Raw genomic sequence first — 25,467 nt, forward strand, 5'->3', positions numbered from 1 at the left:
AAGTACAACCCTTCTGAACAATGCAACTGTTTTATCTGTTGTTAAAAAAGCAAAAGTGACATGTACACACCCTGAGTGTACCTGCACCATGCACTTTGGCTCGTTATAATAGATCCCTACGTTTTAACAACCCAAATCTCATGGTCTGAAGTGTACTGTAATCTCAGAAAGAGCCGTCGGCCACCAGCCTCACTGTAGCTAACATTATGTCCTTCTTCCTTCATCTGTGCTGAGAAGACATGGACGTCCACATTCATGCAAACAACAACAAAAACAATAAAAAAATAAATCTGCACGTTTCAGACTAAGCAGCTGTTTAGTTAACAACCATCACTGTTGCTGTGGTTGATGCTGGTGAATTGACTTATATTCATCAGTAAACGCCTGTGTGTTTTGTGTCTGGTTACTAGAAATGATCTAAATCATCCACATTTGTACATGTTGAGAACTAGAGACGTGACCTCAGAGGTAGCTTCTGGAATTTGCATCCTTTCATATCTGTCTATTCCAAAGCCTTTCCCCCAGTCAACCTGATGTTGTAGCACCCTGGTCCTGGTTTCTCTCTCCTTTCCCGGGGTGGATGGTTGGGGAGGGGCCCCACATGTGTGAATATTTTATGTTGTTGTCAATCTGTCCGTCGACCCCGTCCTCATGAACATGATATCTTTGGAACGCTTTGAGGGAATTTCTTCAAATTTGGCACAAACATTCTCTGGGACTCAACGATGAACTGATTTGATTTTGGTGGTCAAAGGTCAAAGTCACTGTGACCTCACAAAACACTTTTTTTGGCCAGAACTTAAGACTTCACACACTAATTGCGACAGGGTTGGGTGATGAAAATGATGAAGTGATAACGTGATGAGGTGAAGTGATAACATTTTTCGCCCCTAAAGGTGATAGGTCAACTTCACTGTGGAATCATAATGTTCTGTAAATTACATTCCTTCAAAGTGTTCACTACAAGTATTATATGAGTCTGGACAGACATGGAGGTAAACTGCAAGCTGGTTGGTGGAGCCATAGAAACAGTCCGCTGGGACTGGGTTGAATTTCGAGCCGCTGAAGGACGTAATGGTCTGAATAATGTTAGTAGTGATGATAAGACACCAGCAGCTGCAGTGCTATTGTTCCTGGTCCCCAAACAGGTAACCCCAGGTAATTAACTGAGGGTTTCCATACCAGCTGGAACAAATCAGTTGTTTTAATGCTGTGAAGAGTTGTGGGAAGTGAGACCATAAGACTGTTTCACAGTGTCCTTTACTGATGCCTTTGAAAATACTTCAAAAAATGAATCTATCCAGTAAAGAAAAAGGCGAGACATTTATCTTCTTCTCCTCTTGTTCCTGTTTTTATTAACTGTAAATGAAACACACTGCACAATGAATGCAGTCTTTATATTTTCTGAGACACACATACAGCACAAAGATGTGTATCCTGCATTCACACTTTCACATTCTAACCCAGTGATATTGCTTAGTGACAGGATGTAAATGACAAGATGGGATATGCATACATTTTCACCTTTACTCACTCAGTGTCGTGTGTAGAGCGTTATTAGCCTGGATCGTGCTTCCCCTCAGTGCAGACAGTCCAGACACTGTACATGGTTCACTCTGTGCAAACGTCCATGAAGGTCCACTTGTACATGAACCTAAAGTAGCCCCTCAAACATTTGATCTACACCACTGTTTTGCCATTTTCAAAGTTGTTATCTTCATCCTGCTGAGCTTTGACCTGCTGTCCTGCAGTAATGGTTCAGGGACATCAGAGGACCTGTTCTGGAAGCTGGATGCTCTGCAGACCTTCATCAGAGACCTCCACTGGCCTGAGGAGGAGTTTGGCAAACACCTGGAGACCCGACTGAAGCTGATGTCCAGTGATATGATCGAGTCCTGTGTAAAACGGTAAGACAGTGTTAAAATGTACATTTATGGATCTAATAGCAGTGAGAAATTTGTATATATTCTATTAGTGACATGAATTTTTGTAAACTGGGTTTTCAAGACATCAGCTATTTGTCAACAAGCAGAAGTAAGTAAAATAGTAGTAAAATAGGACTTACCATGGATTGTAAATAAAGATGGACGTGGGCTCCGTGACGTCATCCACAGGTTTCTGAAGAGCGGTTCTGAAGCTCAGAGTGAGCTGCTTCATTGTCGCCATCTTGGCAGTGTCTGACTCCGCCCCTAACTCCCAGCTAATGCAACAATGGACAAAGAGGTGGGGAATGTGTGGAGCTGAGACTTCTGTGCATGCCAGTTTGTGACAAGGACACGCTCACCCACCTGTCACTCAAAGAGGCCACGCCCTCAATTATATGAAGAGGTGTCGTGAAGGAGGAAATTAACTCTAGAGACCAAAACTGTTTTTGTACCAGGCTGTAAACATGTTTATTTCTGCTGTAAAGTTGGACATTTTAACATGGGAGTCTATGGGGACTGACTCACTGTTGGAGCCAGACTCTAGTGGTCATTAGAGGAACTGTGGTTTTGGTATAGTGGTTGGTATGTGGCAGTTTTTTGCTCTGTGCATTGGCAGCCCTGCTGGTTGATGGACTAGCTTCATTCATAATGAATAAGAGGTTTGTCTTTTTTTCTGAATGCAGCCTCACTGTTTTTGAAATTCTTTAAAATGAACCATGTTGATCTGTATATCATGTTGTTGGAGCCTTGAAACCCTGTAGAGAGGGGGTCAGGGTGGATGGATTTGTCAACAGATCATGTGACTGACATGAAAGACTGCTGTTCATTTCCCTCCTCCTATGGATAGTCAGTGTTAGGTTATTATTATTATTTTTTCCTTTATTAAGTGATTACAAAACAAATGAAGGCAAGTGTAACTACAGTGAGATAGATTGGACCAGACAAGATACAACAAACACATGAGAGAAAAACAAACAAACAACAAAAAAAGAAATAAGAAGAGAGAAAAGTAAAATTAGTAATGATAATAATTGCATAGGGTATCTAGCAGACAAAAATAAAATAATAATAAAATAAAGTAATATAAATTAAAAAATGTGTGTGTGTGTGTGTGTGTGTGTGTGTGTGTGTGTGTGTGCGTGTGTGTGTGTGTGTGTGTGTGTGTGTGTGCGGGGTTTGGGGGGCCCACAGCGGGGGCAGGGACTAGATTTAGCAATTTTTCCCCTTACTTTTTCAGGAGGGGGTTTGCTCAACCTGGTTGGTTGATTGTGGTGGGGGGTGAGAGTTTTGGTGGGCAACACTCAGATCCTGGGGAAGATGGCCTATCAGTGTCTTATAACATGATCCCTCCCAAGTTTGCAGGGCTGTTGATGGTGTTGGAAAGAAGTAAAGAAGTTACAAAAAGAAAACAAACAGGAATTTAATAGACTACATATTCTTATGTTGGACTGTAAGGGATTGAGTGTTTCTTCACTACAGTTTCTGTCAGTGTGGAGGAATTTAGACAGTGGTATATATAGTATATTTTGTATTCTTTTTTTAGGGGATGTTGGGGGACTAGGACTCACTATTTCTAAAATCCTTGATACAGCCCTACATTTCCTTGCTTCTCTAAAGGACGCGTGCTGCGTTCGAGGTCAAGCTTCAGAGGAGCAGCCGGTCCATAGACTTCCGTGTGCCGCAGTCCATCTGCACCATGTTCAACGTCATGGTGGACGCCAAAGCCCAGTCAGCCAAGCTGTGTGCCATGGACCTGGGGCAGGAGGTAGGAGGAGGAAACCCCGTTTTTCTTCATTTAATCTTACTTTACAGTTTCAGCTGCCATTGATTCCTCCTGCACATCACACTCGTATCATTTAAAGGTCACTCTGTTTTGGTGGTGAATGTTTCTGTTTTGAGTGGCATTAGCAGACTAAGTGTGAGCATGTTATTATTTCTCTTTTACTTGAATATGTTTTTCTTTCTTTGTCTCTGACTTCTGTTGCAGTATTCACATAATTTTACATGTGCCATGTCACCTCTATCTTTCCCCTTTTCTGCTGCTTTTTTTCTCCTCTCTGTCTTGTGAAAGTTTATTAGAGACTGGGTAAGTGTGGCTACAAATTCAATTGAAATCTCACCCTCCAGTTCCCAAATGTATAATTAGTCATCAGTTTTCCCTGTCTGTCTTCCTCCACTTGAATTGTTTGGATTTCATTAGCATATGTGTAGATAGCATTGAATATACATGGGGTAGAAGTGAGAGATTTCATTTCACAGAGTCTCGAGACTGATACCAATTACTGACGATGAATTAATTATTGCTAAGTCCTTCGCTGTTCTGTTGGTGCTACACGACTAAACAAAAGGATTCCTCACAGCAATGCTGCGTCTGAGTTTCCATGACTGCAGCACTCCAACAGGACTAATTCTGCCAAAGTCCTTCACTGGGTTCTGATCCGCTGGAGAACCTCGGGCTCTTCACAAGGTTTATAAAGCACTGCGTTATTTACATGCAACTGAAAAATAAACAATTCAAAAACCAAGGAGGAATAAATAAAATCAATATTTTAAATTCAATAAATAAATAAACTTAGAAATATTCATGTAAAAAAAATTTTTTTTTTAAAGAAAAACAGGGAATAAAAGATTCATTCTTGAATTTTTGATTCATTAATATTTATATAATGTACCAAATAAACCGGTGTAATAATAACTTTATTATGTTACATGTTATTATTTTATTATTGCTCCATCTCATGATACATTGATGTTTTTAACATGTTCTTATGTTCATTTCATGTCTTTTCATTTGATGCACTTGGTGCTGCACCTCTTGTTTGTAAGGTGCTATACAAATAAAGTTTACTGTAATTGTTATTATTAAATGTAAATTAAATTAGAAAGACATCATACTGCTGTAGCAGAATTAATGTGGATCTGAATAAAGAATATAAGCTTTCTTATAAAAAGATGTGACGAAGATAAAACAGGGAACTGAATCTGAGAGTCTGATCTCCTCTGGCAGGTACTTCCAAAGTTTAGTCTCTTTATGTTTTCAACCTAGACCTTGGAATGACCAGCAGTAAGTCCTGAATCACAGGTGGTGAAAAGCTCAGACATACAGGGAGGGGTCAGCCCAAACCTGGCCTTAAAAGTAATTAAAATTAAAAAAAAAAAATTGAATTAAAATGTTTTAAAATCAATCCTAAAATAAACATGCAGCCAGTGTAGAGATGCTGGGACTGAATTAGGAACATTTGAACTAACTGCAGGAGGTGCATTCATTTCTGACAGAGACACGTATACAGGGAGTTACAGTAGTCAAGGAGGGAGGAAATAAAATCCTGGGTGAGTCTCTCCAGATCCGTGGCTTTCGCTTATTCACCTCGGTTTTCCTTGATTCATCTTCTTTTTGTGTAGCACTAAGATGTAAAGACATTATGTTGCTAGTACAAGCCATTACCATGTGTGGGGCAAATTAACCAGTGCCTTAAGCTATTACTATTATTATCATTATTATTATATTATACAAGTAGGAATCACATAGTCATCAAACGCTAGTTGAAAAAGTTGCACACTACTTATCATTTGTAATAACCTGTACGTGTCATGAGTTTAGAATTTATAGACCAAATGCAGAAAACACAAGAGCAGGTTGATTCACAGCAGGTATTTAATAGCAAAACAGACTTACAGTTAGATGATGTGAACTGAAGCACAGGTAAGGAAACAAATCTCAAAGCACGAGGAGCGACCAGGAGCATGAGACACTGGGCAAACTCAGCAGGAATAAAACACACAAACTGACGAAGACAGAGGGAAAGACAGAGACTTAAATACAGAAGGGAGACAAAGGTGATCGAACACAGGTGAAACATATTAGAGTGGGGGAGGGAAACAGGACAAAGACAGGAATTAAAGAGTCCAAACATAAATTGTCCTCTAGGACAAACCATGACAGTATGCTGCTGTCAAACGAATTACAATACTTATGGCTGCCTAATAAACAATGTCCTCTGTTTGTTTAGTGCTGTACATGATTCAGGTTTCCCTCTAAATCTGTCCTGCTCACACAGTGTAATAGACTGGTAGATGTTTACATTATCCTCAGCAGTGGTGTTAAAAAATGATGATATGTTAATATCGACAGTCATATGTATTAATATGTAATGGTTAATATATAATGGTTCCTACATGTGGATGAGAAGACTAACATATTTGCTTTTCTTCCTCTGTAGAGACAGTACCATTCCCAAATTGACAATCTAATTGAGGAGACGGTGAAGGAGATGATAACGCTGCTCGTAGCTAAGGTACGAAATCATCAAGTCGACGCAAAAGGACTACAAAAAGACTAAAAGAGACTCAACAGGACTACAAGTAGATGCAAAATGATGCAAAGAGACACTAAACAACTACAAAGCCACTAGAAACGAGTCAAACGACCATAGAGACTCATAGAAACTCCTCCAACAGGATGCAGAGCCACTGTCAAGACTCTCAGTGAGACTCCAAATGACCATAGAAACTTGAAATGTGTCCAGCAGACACTGAAGTTAAGTTGTTTATTTGGTCAGACTGTTACTAAACTACAATTAAAGTCAAAAATATTTTACTCTTTAATCCATTACACTAATAAGAGAAGTTGATAACATATTGCTGTTGGTTAAATGGTTACTTCTTCCTTACTGGGAACCTCTAAGAACCTTTTTCCAGATTTATGACTCAATCTGCACAGAGCAGATGTCACTCACTAATGTCTAAGAGAAAGATACTGGAGAATCTTCTCAAGGTGTACAGGAGCCAGTCATCATCCATTTGCTCTGAAAGCCTGAAAATGACGTGGACAACGTGACAAATTGCGATAGTTTCAATGACACTATAGCAGAATAAAGACTCACAAACTGCTGACAGGCTTGTATAAATGACTCCTTTTTTATCCTCTTCCTCAGTTCGTGGTCATTCTTGAGAGTGTGTTAGCCAAGCTCTCCAGATATGATGAGGGAACACTCTTCTCCTCTTTCCTATCTTTCACAGTAAGTAGCACATGTATGTAGTTTCAACACCACCTTCATTTACTTCCTAAAACACCTTCAAGCAGATTCCTCACCAACAACAGCAGCAAAGCGTTTAAATTTAATTTAATGATGTATTTTCTTTGGGTTTATTTCAGGGTTTTTTTCTGTTAATCTTTCATGCTAATACAGTTTGACCTTTTTTAAGCCTTTCTCAGCACCAAATAGCTTAACAACTCAGCTGGGATCCCACAGTATTACAAAAGCCAGGTTATTGAATTTGTGAGTGCACTTTTGCAGCTGAAATCACCACGAGTCATTGTTGCCTCTAAACTCCAGGCTGTACAGTGTAACCGCAGCAGCCTTTGTTCTGTAAAGTGGTGCCACAGCTGGAGTCCTGACTGTTTTTTCACCCACTTCTTTCTCCTTTATGTCAAGGTGAAAGCTGCTTCAAAGTATGTGGACGTACCTGTAAGTGAGACTTATTTATTTTTCTGACTCTCAGACTATGTATGATCACTATGGGGTGAACAACCTTTACCCTTGTTAAAGTTTAAATGCCTTAATCATCTCATTAATCAACCACAAAATACATTCATCTATGAAAAATTTGCTTTGACAAATATGTGTTCTTGTCCTGGTGAATCTTTTACTGAAACACTTGGTCTAGGTTCAAGTATGATGCCAGCTTTTGCTTGAATAATGAAGTTACTGTTGAGTTGTCTAAACAGAACCATAAAAAAACCTTAACCCTTGTTTAGTTGGCAGAAGTGAGAATGGAAAATAGATGAAATAAAAGTGAATGTTTTGCCCTACAGAGACTGGAAACCTTGGCTCGTCTCTCTTCATTAAACTGATTTTAAAACAAGAGTCATTATGAATCATGTTGTGACAAAACAAACTGAAATGTAATAGTGAGACTCCCAAAGATTCCCACATATGACCTAACTCTTAAGAAAAGGGCTTTAATTAATGAATCCCATCCTTTAATGATTCAGGTCGCATGCTAAAGGTACCCTGTAATGTTTTTGAGCTCTGGTAATGTTTTCAAGCAGGTCCCTGTTTTGGGGGGTGGGTCGATTTCACACTATGTCAGTGATTAATGGGAACTACTTTATCTTGGCAGGACAGTAGCCTGGTCATATTGGGTTCTTAAGGTTAATACCAATATCAGTATTTTAGAGTTAAAGAAATTGGAGAAACTTTTTAAATAGAGAGAGACTGTCCTCCTGTAGAAAAAAACAAAACAAAAAACAAACAAGTAGGTCGTTATTATGACCCATAGCTACATTTTGTTGTTAGGCGACATGATGTTGTCATGGTAATGATGACAGGTGACGTAGTATAAAGAGAGACAAAGTCCACATCAGGAGGAGGTTGTGGTTGGATGGATGAATATGACACAGGAGAGCCGTGTTTGATTCCCGTATGAAAAAAGTAGTTTATATTGTTCCACAATCCTAACCATATTGTTATTATTGTAACCATGACAATGGATATTGTGTAATCTAAAGAAAGTAATTATTTTAACCAAAACCACAAACTTCTCTTAAACCTAACCCAAAGTATGAAAGTTCCATAAGCTTAGCTGCATGTTAATTATTGTAACCATGGTGACAAAGGTCCTGTACATCCACTGTTGTAGGGGCATTATGTAAGGAGACACTCCAATGGGTCGTATCAGAGGATTGAAAAAAACAACCTGTATTCAGGTTGGAGGAAGTTGTTGTTGAAAAGCCTGAACTTTTTTATTTTCTGTTGTGCACTTTCTTCAGTTACTTCATGAACATACCGAATATGCCAATCCGGATATATCTGGGGCAAGCTAATACTGACAAATATATACTGTATATGGCCTGTTTTGTACCAAAAACTTGCAGAGAAACACAACAATGCACCAGTAAAGAGTAGAGAAGTAAACAGTGAGAAAATATAAATATGGATATAAACAACATAGGCTTTAAAAAACTGGCTTTATATATATTTTGAGGAGGAACATTAAATGTGAACATCTTTGTGTTTGTTTGCAAGTAAATAAATAAATAGGGCATCAGTGTTGCACATACGCTTTACATACATTGGGTATTTTGTGTTGGCAGTGAAGTTTAAAGATCTCGTCTGCCTTCTTTTTAAGTGTTTCCTCACTATGTTGTTAAAATAAATAAAAATAACTTAAATTCACTCAGTGGTTAAACCTCTTAATCATTCATGTAAAGCTAGTGCTAGTGATATGTGTGTGTGTGTGTGTTTGTGTGTGTTTCTTACGCATGTACAAATATTTGACCATGCATTCACATGTAGACTCATAATCCAGATGGTACTGGTTGTCGTCCTTCTACATCGAATGTCCCTGTGTTTCCTTCCCCCAAGTGTCCATTTATACGCATGTGGCCAGACACACACAGACAGCCGTGCCTCGTGCCTCGCTCTCTCTGCAGTATACATTGTGAGTCCATGTTGGACAACACATGCCCATTCTACTGTGAGGGTGGTGGTGGGGGTGGTACGTGTGTGTGTGCGTGTGCGTGTGCGTGCATGAGATCTGTATTAGCTGCCAACACTTTGGCAGTATCAAGATGCCAAATTTCAAATTAATGCCTTGTCAGTGAATGTGACGAGGCACTGTGTACACTGGCAGGGGTCGCAGTTTCCAGCCCAGCACGCTAATTATGTCCTTAATGTCCAAAATTAGAGTTTCACTGGTGAAAAAGACACTCATTTACACATTGTAAGCACCACTGCAGATGTGTTAACTAAGTTTAGTAGCAGTTAGCGATGAGTTGCACTTTGCATAACTTTCGGGATCCTTGTCAGGAAATGGAGGTTAAAAGAGCGTGCTGTCTTGAAAATGGTAAGATATGTTGATTGGAGAAAGACAGCTCAGGTGCCGTTTACAAACGCATTGTCCTCAGTGAATATTTTAGATGTCAGAGTGGGAGGCCTCCTAACAATCTGTTCTCCCCATTAAACCCAGTTCACTTTGCACATGCCCAGACTGTGAGGGTTGGTTCCCAGCCAAGCTCAAGTGACTGTCGATAGCTGACTGGAGAACAGAACTGCCCTGAAGCCTCCAGTCTGCATCCTTGTAAATGAAGATGCAACCTCTCCTTTTCCTCAAATAAAAACTGAACATTTTAGAAAACCATCTTGCTTTGAATGTCAATATAATTGGCTTCCACTGAAATTATGTTTAATACATTTCTCACCTTGTGTATCGCTGTACTTATGCCACGTTAACGTTGGAAATTCTTTGATTACCAGTTTCAGACTGGTAAATATCCTTCATGGGGAACAAGCAGTAGCGTAATTAGATTAATAGCTACCAAAAAAAAACATCCAAATGAAACAGCAGTGCTTTCAGCTAAATGCTAACATCAGCATGCTAACATCCTGACAATGACAATGCTAACATGCTGATGTTAGACAGGTGTAATGTTGACCAATTTCACAGTTTTACTTTAGCATGTTATCGTACCAAGAGGTGGTCCTTTGGGGACCATCAATAGCTGCGTTTCGACCAAAAAGTACCTGGAACTTGGAACTTTAAGTTCCAGGTACTTTTCTTCAGGAACTGAAAGGTTCCTGTGGCCCATTGCTGTCTGCGTTTCCACCGCGACCTAAAGTCCTGGGAAGATTATGCAAAATTAATACTTGACATTACATTATTCACAGCACTTTGAGGACATAACATGAATGTGAATATCGGACAAATAGCGTCCTGTGTATATTCAATAACCAGCATTTAGCATTTTGTTTTCAAATACGGGACGATCCTATATTATACATGACGGGTGGCAACCCTCACCACTCCGATTCTTGTGGTCCTTTATTTTTTTGAAGTCCTGTTTCAGTTTTTTTACCTTCTCCTGAACCTGTTTCACGGTGTGGAAAATGTGTTTGCTGCAGACTTTTAAACATGGCGGGTGAAATAAAATGCAGCGAGTAATCGACCAGTCAGAAATCTTCAGCACTGCAGACCACACCCCCCAAAGTTCCTGAACCTTTGGAAAGTACTTACCCCCCAACAAGGGATTTTTTGCGGGGTTTATCAATTACCCCAGAACTAAATTTAGACCCAGGTTCATGCGGTGGAAACGCACATAGTTCCTTAAAAGGTTCCTGGTTCCTGGGGAAAGTTCCTGCGGTGGAAATGCGGCTAATGTCTGCACCAAATTTCATGGAAATCCATCCAGTAATTGATGAGATACTTTAGTCTGGAGCAAAACAGGTGGAAGGAACTAAAGACCAATATTGACATAGAGCCATGTTGCTAGCATAGCTAAAATTATCTTATCTTGAAAAGCTAGAACAAGCCATTTAATTATAGTTTAAACTGGATTGGTTTAATTTGGATTTTTATAAAAACTTTATATAAAAACATTAATTACTGTTACAGATATGGGCAGATAATTTTTGTGTGTTTTCACTCAATATAATCTTTGAATACAAAAGATTATACACAACTTTCCAGTGTGGCAACCCACTTTAATGGCATCTTAACAACATCTTAACACAGTGACAAGCAAGGCGAGCAGTTGTTGCCCAGTTAAAGCTAAAAATAGACATGATACTGAATTGAAGTTATATCTCTCCTTACATCTGATCTCAGAGCAGCATTGTGTCCCATAAAGGACCTCATGCCTGTTTGCTTCCATCATACAATATACTGCCCTCTTGTGGTGGCAGCAGGGTCTTGTCTCTGAAGCTAGCTTGACTTCCAGCTGTTGTATCTATAGTTTCTGTCATTTCCCTGGGCATGTCTGTGTCCCTTTGACGAAGGCTGGAGCTTGTCAAGCAGAGAGTACAGCAGCCTTTGTTGAAGGTTTGCACATTGAGGATAATCCTGGGATCTTTGACGTGTGACTATTGTGTGCATGTCGAACTGTACTTTACTCAGTTTCTACCGTTGTGAGATCAGGGCTGTGATAAAAAAAAGTGTTTTTTTCTTAGGAAGGTTCCAAACTGGGTAAAATGACCTGAAGTATCTAAGCAGAAGTCATAAGTCCACTTCTCTAAATGATAAGGAAAGGAACTTTAATGCTTCCTATCTTGTCTCCTTTAGCATAGGAAACATTGGACCTTCCTTTATGAAAGGAAAGGAGAAAATGCTGTCGCACAATTCTTTGCGGCAGCAACATTTAAAACATTTCATGATTGTAGTTTTACCACAGCAGACCCACGTAAATGTAGAAAAAATAGAGCAGCTGTTTGTGGCACAAACCAGATGATTCTGATCAACAGAAGCTCAAATCCATAAATATTTCAAATCCAGTGAGGACTCATCATAAAGAACAGCCATATTGAATTATCACCATCTTAACAATCTATAAATACCATTTCAAAATCACTCACTACACCAAAAAATGTATTTTCTCTACTTCACAAATGTATAAAAAAAGTCAAAACTCTACATAACCTATGAAAACCTACTAAGTCTCACTGTCTCTCTTACTCTAACCCAAACCCTATTTAACATATCAATCCTCTTGACGTGGCCGTGTGTGGAAACTAAACTTCTGCATTAAACGTTAAGCGGCAGCAGTAGCAAGTAAACAAGCAAATAACACTGATTCATCATCTCTGCACAAGATCTACATTAAGTTTGAGAAGTTCAAGACAGAATATTGTTACAGGAGTAGAACAGCTCCATTCAGGAATCGATTAGTAAGTAGTTTGTGTGCGGAGATAGAGAGAGAGAGAGAGAGAGAGAGAGGTGATGCTGCTGACCGGACCAGAGAGTTAGCTTGTTAGTTAGCAGTTAGCAGTATAGCTGTGAACATACAGTGCGATGTATGTGCACTTTAGGCTGTCAGTGAATAAATCCTGCAACTCCTCAAGACCTAAGTTCCTTCATATCCCATGTTCTTCATCTACAGTCCAGACATGAGATGGGAAAAGTTAACAGACTCTTCACTGTCACTTCAGTGAGTCATTGTCAGTTAAGTGAATATTTTGAAGATTACTATAGAAGTGATATTTTCCTCCATACTACACATTTGATATGTTTACTGTCAGTTCAGAAGAATAATCCTAAAACTTGTTCAGCAGGAAGGAGAAAAGATGGAGATATCCAGACAGAGAATAGCAATATTCAGACAGGCAGCACAAAATGATTTGCTGCTGCTGCTGTCATGAAGTACGGGATTGGCTGCTCGGCTCTGCTTGCCTATGAGTGAAAGTCACCACACGCCGCTGTCTTAACAACATCTTAACATCTTAAGAGACACTCACAAAGCATTTTTTGATAGTTTGTTGGTGCTGTTTTATAATGTGAATAAAATGACACTGATAACAAACAAACATTTTTACAAATCCCTCTGCATTTCTAATGAATTATCAAAATGATCTATGACTAACCCACATTACATCCAGGTAAGTGGTATTAAGGCTGGAAAAAAAACTTGTCTGACAATATCATGCATGTCCTGTATCAGCTCATTTTAGCTCTTAATTGAAGCTATAGCGTTTAAACACTGAGTGAAATATTCAAACAAAAATCTCTGTGATTTCCATCAAGTGGGAATTTTCTACACATCTTTCACTCCTCAAAATTCAGCCTGACATACTTGGAATCTTGGGAAATGTCAGGGTCTTCACTACCCTTCAAAATGAAGTTTGAACTCTGAGTTTACTGACTGGATCACCAGCTCCTATTGATATGTATTTGATAAATATAATTTCATTAGAACTGTATGAAATAATATTTCAATACTTCACCAGTTGGTTGAGCAGCTCTCTCTCTATCCCCTGTCTCTTGCAGAAGCCAGGGATGGATGTTGCTGACGGTTATGTAACGTTTGTCCGTCACTCCCAGGACATGCTGCGGGACAAGGTCAATGAGGAGGTGTACATAGAGAGATTATTTGATGTAAGTAAACCGCAGCACCTCCCTTTCCTCCACCACAGGGGCAGGGGTGTGGGGTGGGGGCGGCGTCCTATGACTACATCCAGGCAGTAACTGCTTGAAATCTACTAAACTGAATCTAAATAGAGTGATAGAAAAAGTTATACATTTTTCAGTACTCTCTAATAATAGATCTTCCAAAAAGCATGATTGATGATAGCAGTAAATTGTTGTGCCCACATTCGAATGGCACAGAAATCATCTGTGTGCACATTTATTTGTATAGCACATTTCAACAAGGCAATTCGACAACACATGAAAAAATAAATACACAAAATAAAATAAAATTTAAGCTGATTGAAACAAAGTAAAACAGAAACTAAACTAAAACATCATGCAACAGAGTAAATAAGAGAATTAAAAGTTACAGAGCAGCTTCAGTGCTGCAGGTTTTGTCTCATCGATATTTTTTGTTATTTTAATGAGTCACGTTTTACTTACTCGTATTTTGTGTCTTTGTTCATGTGGGATATTAAAACGTGACATTTCCACACACCCAGTGAAAGTTAATGCGCTGTTATGAAATCCTGCCTCGCCACAGAGGTTCTACTAGTCCAGGCTGCTGACAGCGCTATCAGGAGCTGCCCTGCCTCACCCTGTCCAGTGTTACGCTGCCCTCGGATTCCAGCGTCTGTCTTTGCCTCCATCATAGTTTCGTGGTTCGATCCTTTAGATACAAAACACGTTTTTATAAAGTTTACAGGCACACTGCTGTCCCTGCATTGCTCTGTGTACTGTGAGGCAAATAAAACGAGACTTGGGTTCATCTCAACTTGTCCTTCCACTCATCGACTATCAGGAGACAGCGAGGACATGAAGCGCAGCAGTCACTATTGATGCTTTCCCATGCACTCACATGCACCGCAACACTACAGTTATCTAGACATTACATGGAGAAGCTGTATGTGAAAAAACATCAGTTGGGGCTGACGTTAAATGGACTTCACAGTGAGCGAGCGGGTGTGTTGATTACGTTCCTATCATGCACCTGGTGTGAAACCGGAAGAATAAAAACATCCCAGATGAAGAGGAAGGGTCAATCACACAAGGACGCCAATGAAAATCTGTAACTGGAGAGACAACGAACTTCTCTTGGTGAGGAGCTGTAGCCTAAACCATCAACCTTTTTTTTAGAATGTGTGATTTCAGCATAGTTTTTCCATCATGTCCTGCCTCCTGCACGCTTGACCACGAATGACATGTAGCAAATGGTCTGGCCAGCCGGGAGTTGAACTGGGGACTGCTGAGGGCATGTGAGCCCATGTGGTATGTTCCCTAACTTTTTGGCTGTCAGGTCACCTCTGGGACACTTACCTGAACTTTCCTACAATTTCACACATACTGTATTCTTCACATAGAAGGACTTTTTGTCTGGACTGCAACAGTAGGGCCAGCCCTATAATTGCGAATGGTGCTGACTGATCATATTTCCACCACTGGTCAGCCTCAGCTCATTGTCTGTTTTTTTTCAACCAGACTATTTACTGGTTCACGACTGGACCTTGTATGGATGCCAACTGCTCAGGGCTACACCTCTTGACACAGGGGGTCTACTGAGCGGCTCTGGTTTCCTGGCCGCCCCGGAATTGCAGGGAAGAGGAGGAGAGCTTCCAATACACTGAGCCTCACCTCCATTACAGCAAATAAACTACTTTCATTACATGTATCATTATTACTAAAGGAGGCAGAGGAATAACTAAACATAAGACACACTGAGCAGAGAGAGCAGGAGAGAGGAGAGAAGTCAGTCGGTAACGAAGCTTCGTACTAACGACTATGACCAACTCTACATATCAAACAGAGGGAGTTAGACATAAAGACCTGCCTCTAATAAAAGTCAGTGACGTTCTGGAGTTGAAATAAATAAAGAATAAACTATTGTGGATCCAGATGGAGGCTGTGCTCTGTGTTAGAGACTGAATAAGAAAGATAATCTGTCTCTGGCCCCAGTGGTTCACCTGGGCCAGAGTCCGGCCTGTTGCCCTTTGCTGCGTGTCATCCTCTCTCTCTCTCTCTCTCTCTCTCTTTCTCTTACTCTCTCTCTTCTAATTTCTTGTTATCATGTCACAGTAAATCCAGCTGAAATCACAGCTCAGTCGTTGTCTGTCATTCATATGTTTGGTGATTTTGTCAGACGAAGTCACAGTTATTAAATCAGGATTTGACTGTAGGTGGTCCAGACATACTGTATACTAGGTTTGGACCTAGTCTTGTCACATATTGTGTATCTGCTACTTGTAGACTGTCCTTGGCAGAAAAATACTGCATTTCTTGTTTGTGCAAATACCATTTTACATTTTCAGTGTTTGTTTCTTTTTTACCATGACCACAATCTGTCCCCTCACCTAAAACCAGTAGATTCAGTTGTTTAAACCCAACCAGCTGTTAACCACAGTGGTAGCAGATCACAAAACACTCATGTGGGTCATGTTGAAGAGCAATGACAAATGACCTTTTTATTTGTTTGGAGGACTTTGTCATGTCCAACACTTGGTGTATTGTATGTTACATCACAGTTCAATCAAATGGTGATAGTTTAGATATTTTGAGGATACTTTTTAAATGTACTCTGAATCAGTTGGTCTCTTTTGGATCTCAACTAAAAAAAACAAAAGGGTTTGTTTTGCTGGATGTGCAGCTGAGTCTAAAAATACTAACGCTCCGTTAACCGTCACAGTTAGTAGGACACTACTCATGCTCAACATTCTGCCAACATCTCCTGCTGGTCCATGTCTTTTTGGCTCTCTGCAAGTCACTTTGTGAGGCCGACTGTACTGATGCATTAGTCTGACAAACTGTAATCAGCCAGAGCTGTAATCAACTTGCAAAACAGTCCCACGACACTGTTTGTCTCCATTATGTGAGATGAGGTCAAGTAACATCAATAACAATCAGTAAATCTTTAAGCCTCGCTGCTGAGCCTCCTCTGAGGTCAGACTGGATGTTTTCTTCCCAAAACGTGCTAAAACAATCCCTGCAACACGATGAGTTGCATAATGAGCTGCAGATCCATCCCTGCTTCTCTTTTCAGAGTCAGCCTCTTGTGTTTGTATGCAGCCGTCCTCTACTCTCTTCTGCGTTTGCTCCTTTTGTCTGGTGGCGTTTCTGTGCAGTGTGTGCTGATGTTGAGGAGGGATTATCCTTAGTGGTGCTCTCTCTTTCCGAGTCAGCAAACAACAGTTAATCAACTGAAAAAGAGGCACAAAAGATCACTTTGTGAAATGGCTTAGCTTCGTGTTTACAGGCAGCCACCAACCAACCACAGATTCTGTCCACATTTTCTTTTTCAGGACACACAAAAAGGTCATCTCATCAGCTACTGTTAAAACAGCGTTAAAGCTGAGGCTTGTGAGTTGTGGATTAGTCGGTGAATAGACAGAGCCGGCACATTTAAGGGATTGCTTAATCGTTTTGTTGTAAGTTGGTTTACAGTGTAACAAATGCCCGCCAAAGCTCACACTGGAAGCAGGGTGCTACAGGTGTGGGAGTTAACTTTATATAGAAAACAACTGGTGCAGATGTGTGCAATTACCCATTATGACAACGTGACCATTCAGAGTAAAGTCTGTCTCTCTAGGAGTCTCTCGATCAAAACAATTAGAAAAGACAGCATTGGGTGACGTCATAAAATAGTGTAGGATCATGGAAGTTCCTGTTTTCACCACCGTTACCATAAGCTCCTCCGAGTTTGGATGCCTTCAGTGTGAGTGCTTGAGGAAATCAAACAGACCGTTAAAACACTGAAAAAAGCAGTTTGACATTTAAAGTCAGTGTTTGAGCGACGCTGTACGGAGGACAGAGACTCAGGGAAGAGCTGGAGCTGAGATTGATGCTAACCTTTGTTTGGATTGTTTCTCTGACAACTTATGAAGCAGACGTTCAGGAGGTTTTTACCAGCAGCTGGATTATTCACAGAGGTGTCCTCCTCTCCATAACAAACACACCAGGGGATTAAAACCAGTAGAAACACCCAGAAAACAGTTTGACTTTAAAAATCAGAGATTTGTGGTGCCCCAGTTGCTCACCTGGTAGAGTATGTACCACAAAGGCTTAGTCCGACCTGCAGAGGCCCGAATTCCAGTCCGACCTGTGGCCTGCATATCATCCTCTCTCTCTCTCTCTCCCTTACTTTCCTGTCTCTCTCACTGTAGTGATCTGAATAAAAGAAAATAATAAAATAAAAAACTAACTAACTAAAATAAAATTTCCTCAGCTTGTTTCTCTGATAACTTCAGATCCAGACGTCCGACGACTAAAATCCTTCATCTGGTTCAAATATAGAGCTGAAAACCACCAAGGTGTAAAAAGTGTATGTGGCTTAAAACTAGATAAAAGTCAATGTTGAGCTTCTGTCAGACAAACACACTGACACATGATCATAGAGGATATGATGTATTTGTTTTTAAACATTTTAATGCAGAAAAGTTACTTTAACTTTAAGACATTTTGCTATGACTCTCTCTGTAAGTTTAGCTCAGGTTCCTCCATTTCTCTGGATCATCTCTGAGATCTTTCTACACCTTGATATGGTTCCACCTGTGGTAAACCCAGCTGATTGGACATGATGTGTAAAGACACACACCTGTCTATATCAGGACTCACAGCTGACAATGCAGATCAGAGCAGAAACCATGAGGAGGAAGGAGCTGCTGCAGAGATAGGACTGTGTCGAGGCTCAAAAACTGAAGGTTCCTGAGAATTTCCATCCCTCTGACATGAAGAAGTCTGGAACAACCAGGACTCTACTAGAGCTGGACCTGGACTAACTGAGACATCAGGGAGAACATAGGAGACCAAGACCCTGATGTTCTCTCTGAGCTCCAGAGATCCTGTGTGGAGACGGAGAAACTTCCAGAAAGAGAAGCATCACTGCAGCTCTCCACTGATCAGGGCTTCATGTCAGAGCGTCCAGACGAAGCCTCTCCTCAGTGACAGTTTGTAGGAAAGCAGCTAAAGGATTCACTGATTCTCTGGTCTGATGAAACCAGGACTGAACTGTTTGGTCTCAGTTCTAAACATCATGTCTGGAGGAAACCAGGCACCGCTCATCACCTGCCTGATCCCAACACAGAAGCATGGTGGAGGCAGCATCAGGCTGTGGGGCTGTTTTTCAGCAGCAGGCACAGGGAGATCATCTGCTCAGGGCTGAGAGACAGATGAACAGAGCAAAGTACGAAGATATCCTTAATGAAAACCTGGTCCAGAGTTCAGGACCTCAGTCTGAATTTAAAAGATTTTAGCAAATTTAGCTATTTTAAAAGTGAAGGGGTCTGAATACTTTCTGAATGCTCTGTACACAGTAAGGATGCTGTCTGTACAGTGATCTGGATTAAAAGATTACTGAGGAAAGTCTTTGATCTCCAAGTGAAGACAACTGCACAAACATGTTTTCTACAACTCTGAATCTTTCTAAACTTGACTGATCTTGTGGCTTTATCCAGGAGCAACACAGAGAGCGGCCTCCTCCCTTCGGCTCATCCAAAACATTTGTTTCTTCTATTCTAATTTGTGCAAGTGTAAATGAAACCAAATTTACCCATACAGAAATATAATATAAGACATATATGAGTGATGCTGCCATATACATCTTCTGGATATAATGAAAATATACATTTCTAACATATATGAAATACCCATAGTAAAATTTGTATATGAACATATATTAATACTGTCTATATTATGAAGTTATATATGACATGTTGTGACCTTATATGTTAAGAATATATATTTAATTTATGTAAACAAGTTTATTAAAACAACATACATAAACATTCTATTTACTTTATATATAATTTTCTTATTAATTTCTCATTAATTTCAAACATCGTCTCAGACTCAGACCTCACTGTATATAATATCAACATATGTTGTCAGGCTTTAAGATGGATATGAATATGGATATATTTATGTAACATATATCTACAATATAAGAATACATACATAAACATATATATTTGTATGGGCTAGACATATATGTCAATATATAATTTTTACATATTTATTTTATATGTCCATATATAAATATGTAGAAATTCAATATATGTACATATATTACATTTGCATATGGGTATCCTTAAAATAATTCATATGACAGTTGTAAAATAATCAATATCTTCATTAATCATAAAAAAAAAAAAAAAAGATAAAAATAGCTGCAGCTGTCATCATTTGTATTAGAATGAGGTCTGAAGTGTGATCCTCTATCGGACTGTCACCTCTTCCTCCTGACTGGCTGTGCGTGTTCACTGTCGAGTCTCTGCAGAATGAACAGTCTGTATACAGCCGCATCTATCTGTTCATGCCTTTGTGTTGAGTCGAGGCCTTGAGGTGTGATCCGTCTCCTGTCCTCTCCCTCCGTGCTCGTCCTGACAGAGGGTGACAGAAAGGTGTCCGGTGCTGGATGTTTGCTGTTTGTTGCTGCGTCTTGACCCACTGCCTCGCCATGTATCCTCTTTTCCTTCACAAGAGCATTTCTGCCGGGATTCATCTCACCCTGGCTTCTCTTCGTTGTCATTCTCTATCAGTTCTCCCTACGGCATCGCAGAGGCCGATGAAGGTGTCTCTGACTGCTCTCTGCAGCTCTGATGTGCTTTTCTTGTCACTCCGCAATTTTTAAAATCTATTACTCCCTCTCTCTCTCTCTCTCTGTCCATCTCCCTCTTGTCTTTTTATCTGGTTAAGAACAAATAAACACACGACATGGTTCATTAGTGCTTAATTTCACGTTCAGAGGCAGAGTTGTTTTTCTATATGTCCCATTTTATCATTCATTTTTTCATTCAGTGTGTCTCAGTTTCAGTCCGTCACACCAAACTGTAGTGGATATATTGTGCTAATGTTGACACTACACTTGTATAACTTAGTCTAACAATAAGGGAAAACAGCAGGAATTTCATCCTGGCCGATGGCAGTGAGGCCTTGACAGTGTGTTGGATTTTTTGTTTTTAATCCACGCTTGTTTGTCGGCATTTTAAGTCCCACACAGTAAGCTACCCTGTCCTGTTTGTGAATATGGTTCAAGAAACTGGTCAAGTTAAAAAGCACTTCCAGAAAACGCTGTTCTTCTTGGTGCAGCACTCCACATCGTGACGTGTTGTCTGAATATACCAACTGCTTTCTGCTTTCACATCTCATCTTTAAAAGATTTCGTGATGGAAATAACTTGAGCATTTCATTAATATTATTTTAAATGGACTAAGCTGTGACATGCAGGTGGTTTAAATCATTGTGATGTCAAAGACAAAATAAATTGGCATTGTATCTGTTGTTGACACAAAAAATTCTCATCTGACTAAAGGTTCTGTGTGTTTTGAGAGTTGCTAATGGAAAAACTCTGACTGGATGATAAGCTTTTTATGTTTGGTCATCAGATAAACATAAAAACAACCTGTAAGCAACAAGTTTTAACCCGATTTCATACTGTTTTTTATATTCATTCATTATGGCAGACGGTAGTAGTGATCAGTTAAAAGCAGATGTTCATGAACACCACACAAATTAGAGTGCTATAGGCCACCAAAGCAGATACCCCAGTGTGTGTGTGTGTGTGTGTGTGTGTGTGTGTGTGTGTGTGTGTGTGTGTGTGTGTGTGTGTGTGTGTGTATGTGTGACCTTGTTTTACTCTGGCCATGGGTTCCAAAAACAGGAGTCCAACAGATTTGTAGTGACCAAAATGCTGGATACCTCAAGTCTGGTTTAAGGGTTAGGATTAGGCATTTAGTTATGATGGTTAAGGTTAGGGTAAGGGGCTAAGGAATGCAATATGTGTGTGTGTGTGTGTGTGTGTGTGTGTGTGTGTGTGTGTGTGTGTGCACGTGTCTGTGTGGGTGTGTTTGGGGTTTAGGGGGGTGTCGTGCTCTTAAAATAAGGTCAGGATGGACTCCTCTTAATCTTTGCTTTGTTGGGCGGCCCCTCCCCTTCCTGACTTCATTTATTGTATCTGTTTCCCCGGTGAGGATTACAACCTGTGTTCCACACACGCTCACAATAAGGTGGCTCGTTACACAGAGATATTGTCTCATGGCCTTTTCCTCAGGTCCTTTAATAAAATGACATTAACTTATAACTTTGTTGTAGTGTAATAATAATCAGGTTTATACAGTGAAGGCATTTTGTCTAATGTTGTTTGTTTCAAGTGTAAATCAATGAATTTCAAGAATTTTCTAGGGTTCAGTTGAAAATTAAAAAAAGCAAACTGGAAAAGGTATAAAGAAAACAGCAAAAATAAACAGTTTCAAAGACAACAAAGTGCTTGGAAAACAATTTTCACTCGGCTTTATGTAATCCATTCTCCTTTGTGAAGACCAAAAAGACATTTTATGATGCTTTGTGACCCACCAGGACACATTCTTTATTCTGGTTGACAGGATCACGGTCTTCAAATCTTTCAATGGGCCATAATGTAGAATGAAAGAATGCTATCAAGTATCCCTGTGCCATAACAGTCAACTGTGAAGAGATTACATTTCAAATCACATCAACACAGCAAGTCCTTTAAGCGTGTTTTGTTTCACACATCCCTGCCAAGTGTGTTTGGTAGGAGAGAGGTAGGAGATGGAGCACAGGCTTTACATGTCCCTCAAAGTAGTTTAGGGTTACTGAAACATGTTTGGCTGTGATTTCTCCCAGAGACAATGAGCCTACGGTTACGTGTCATTTTAATTGGGGTTATGACATGCATTTCTTTCAAGACGACTTCTAATATCAGCCACAGTAAGAAGATTATTTCACTGAGGCATCTTAATTTCTAAATATGTGTCAAAGAGTGACAGCAGACAAGCCCATATGTGGTCTAATGCCGATAATGTTAAATAAACAACAGCATCCCAAGAAATGAATCATAATCTGAGACATATTAACAGGAGCTAATACCCATGTTGTGACATAGATTTGTGGGTAGGGGGGGCTCATCAGAGCAAGACATTTTTAATTGATATTTGACCCACTTCTCTGACCGATCCTTCAGGGGGAAAAGGTTTCCACTTGTTATTTTTTTGTAACTTACTTTTTGGTGTTTTAAATCAGATTAACTTTATGCCATTTGACTAAACACAATCCTGACCAGCAATCCAATCATGGAATTGTTTTAATATTATATTTTCTGGTGTTGTGAAAATTACTCTGAAGGCAGGTGTCTGTGGCATCGTGATTAAACTTGTATGGAAATCCCCTGCAGAGAGGTGGCTGTTATGAACCTATATTTATTTTCTGACCTGTGGTTGCACCAAGATCATGTTCATATCAAGCAGATACAATTGAAAAGCTTCAGGATCCAGACTAAGATGGCGTTCCCCCCTAACGGAAACAAAGCTGCTTTGAAAACACTCTCGTGGGCTTGTTAAAATGCTACACTTGCATTGTAGGAAAAATTGAGCAAACAAAGTTTGTGCTCCTTATAATGTTCTGGTTGATCAGTCTCTTTTGTCAGTTTAGCTTTAGTTTGATCCCACCATTTTTAAAGGGCAACTTCTTCAGGGCAGACAGGACGTTACAGTGAGTCACTAACGCTATCTTCAGTTGACGAAAAGACGAAATAGAGTCAACGTTGGTGTTTCTTTCCACTGCTGGAGACAGCTCTTGGCTTCAGTTTGGATTAAATGAAACATCTAAGTTATATCTAATTTAAGTTTTGCTGTTTACACCGTCAGCATTAACAGTCAGCATTAACAGTCTTGCCAAGTGCTTCGGCCATCATAGTGTTTACAATACAAGAGGTTATATTACGCCCTCTAAGCAGGACAGCCTGGACACTACAGTGGCTCGGTATTGGAAAATGACGAAACAGAACCCAAGCTAGCTGGTTAGCATGCTAACTTCAGTAGAAGAAAAGTAGTGATAGCGGGAGCAAAACAATTGGAATGCTATCCACTACTGGAGACAGCTGTTGGTCAGTAAAAGATGAGGTTTGATGCTGAACTGACAATGTTTCTTCTAGATTGGTAAGTACACAGCTGTTAATGCTATCATTAGCTATAAAAGTAGCAAAACTTACTCATAGCTCAATTTAAAAAAGGGGGGCCGCAGCATATGCTCTTATTATCAAGGTATAATACTGCTCCGTTTCCTCTGGATACCTTATCCAAAAGTGTTGGGAAGGATACTCTGGCCAGTCGTCAAACCTAGCAAAGTAGATCCCATTCTGTTTGTGGAACAGGGTAACAGCACTTTATCCTGGCTAGGATACTGATTAGGGTCATGGGAGTTAGTTCATCCAGTGTACAGTGTGTGTTTTATGATACCATGTTCCTTGGGTATCTTGTTGTGGGTACAGTGGAAATAGGACTTACCAGGTCCTGTCCTTCTATAGCTATGTGGCAGCAATTGAGTGACAGTTTTGTCCGCTTTCTCGACAGGAAGTTGCGCCTGCATGACGCATTCTCAGTGGGCGCTGAGCTGCACCATGCAGGGTCTTGCCATGTTAGCAGTACTGTTTGTGATTTGTATGGACAGAATCTCTGGGCGCAGCTGAACTTGGCAGAGTGTCCAGTATGGTGGCTGAAGTGGTTCTGTTGCCTTCATTGGACCCTGACCTTCACTGTGCACTGAGGCAATTTGCAGCTGACTATGAAACAGTCAGGAGTTAATACCTCTGAGTGTGAAGACATTGTGATGACCCAGAAAACAATGGTTTGCTTACTTACTGCCCTCAGTGAAGGAGTTCGTATGGGTGCACAGGTTGGTTGGTACCACAATAGCAGCAATGTGGGTCACTTGAGTGTTGTGGTGAACAGGTAGGTCGGTTGACAATAAGTGAAATTCTGTTTCCTGTAAAAAGCCAGACTGATGTTTGGATTTCTTTTATTCTCCTGGACAACCAAGTAGGTGGAAACTCTGCAGCAGACCCAGGAACCACTGGAGGAATGACATTTCGCATCTGATCTGGGAATGCCTTAGGATCCTCCTGGAAGAGCTGGGAGGTAGAGGGTTGAATGTGCTTCTGTGCTACTACAACCTAGACCCAGATCATTGGGGAAAGATGGATAGATGTATAGATGGATGGATGGTTTCTTTGATGGCCTTGGTGAACATCTAACATTCATGTATGGGCTTCAGTAAGATAAGTATTCTATACTTGGTGAGATCTGTTCAGCTGGTTTATTCATTTGCTTGTTTGCTTGTGTTGCAAGTTTCAGAGCATCACAATCTTTTGACCAAATGTGCTGAAAATGACCTGAAACTTCTGTAGTTTGACATTTTGTTAAGGATAATGTGTGTGTGTGTGTGTGTGTGTGTTCAGGATATAGGGAGAAATTAATTTGGCCCCCCACAACCTTCCTCCCTCCCCTCCCTGGTTTAGTTCTTGAAAGAGTGGCTGAAGAGGCCTGGATTAAAACAGATGTGCTTAAATGATACTGGAGGGGGGACTTAGCACGGCACAGCCCAGGGATCATTGATTAAAAAAAGCCATGTCTTTAGCCTGAGCCAAATCCAGCCCTGCACTGATACACCACAAAGAGAGCAGGAAGGAAGAGGAAGACAGAGATGCTGCTGAACACCCCCCCATACACACACACACAAACAGCCCCCCCACCCCCACCCACCCCCCACCTACTCCCACGGGACTAGAGTCGCTGGAGATACTGGGATTACGCAGGTCAATTATACACTTAATCTGCCTTTGCCCGGAGGGGATTAGGAGCGC

At 40.3% G+C, this 25,467-nt stretch overlaps 1 protein-coding gene across 3 annotated transcripts in view; it reads left to right on the forward strand.

The window, feature by feature from the left end:
- Positions 1 to 25,467, forward strand: part of cadpsa (Ca2+-dependent activator protein for secretion a) — a 205,561-nt gene that overhangs the window by 156,696 nt on the left and 23,398 nt on the right. For all 3 annotated transcript variants that reach the window (XM_056394806.1, XM_056394789.1, XM_056394798.1), the window contains 6 exons: positions 1,752 to 1,907; positions 3,543 to 3,690; positions 6,146 to 6,220; positions 6,860 to 6,943; positions 7,361 to 7,393; positions 13,683 to 13,790. In XM_056394806.1, the coding sequence (XP_056250781.1) occupies positions 1,752 to 1,907; positions 3,543 to 3,690; positions 6,146 to 6,220; positions 6,860 to 6,943; positions 7,361 to 7,393; positions 13,683 to 13,790 (604 nt within the window). The remainder of the gene's footprint in view (positions 1 to 1,751; positions 1,908 to 3,542; positions 3,691 to 6,145; positions 6,221 to 6,859; positions 6,944 to 7,360; positions 7,394 to 13,682; positions 13,791 to 25,467) is intronic.

Source organism: Seriola aureovittata, chromosome 2, assembly GCF_021018895.1.
Source record: "Seriola aureovittata isolate HTS-2021-v1 ecotype China chromosome 2, ASM2101889v1, whole genome shotgun sequence".
NCBI classification, from domain to species: Eukaryota; Metazoa; Chordata; class Actinopteri; order Carangiformes; family Carangidae; genus Seriola; species Seriola aureovittata.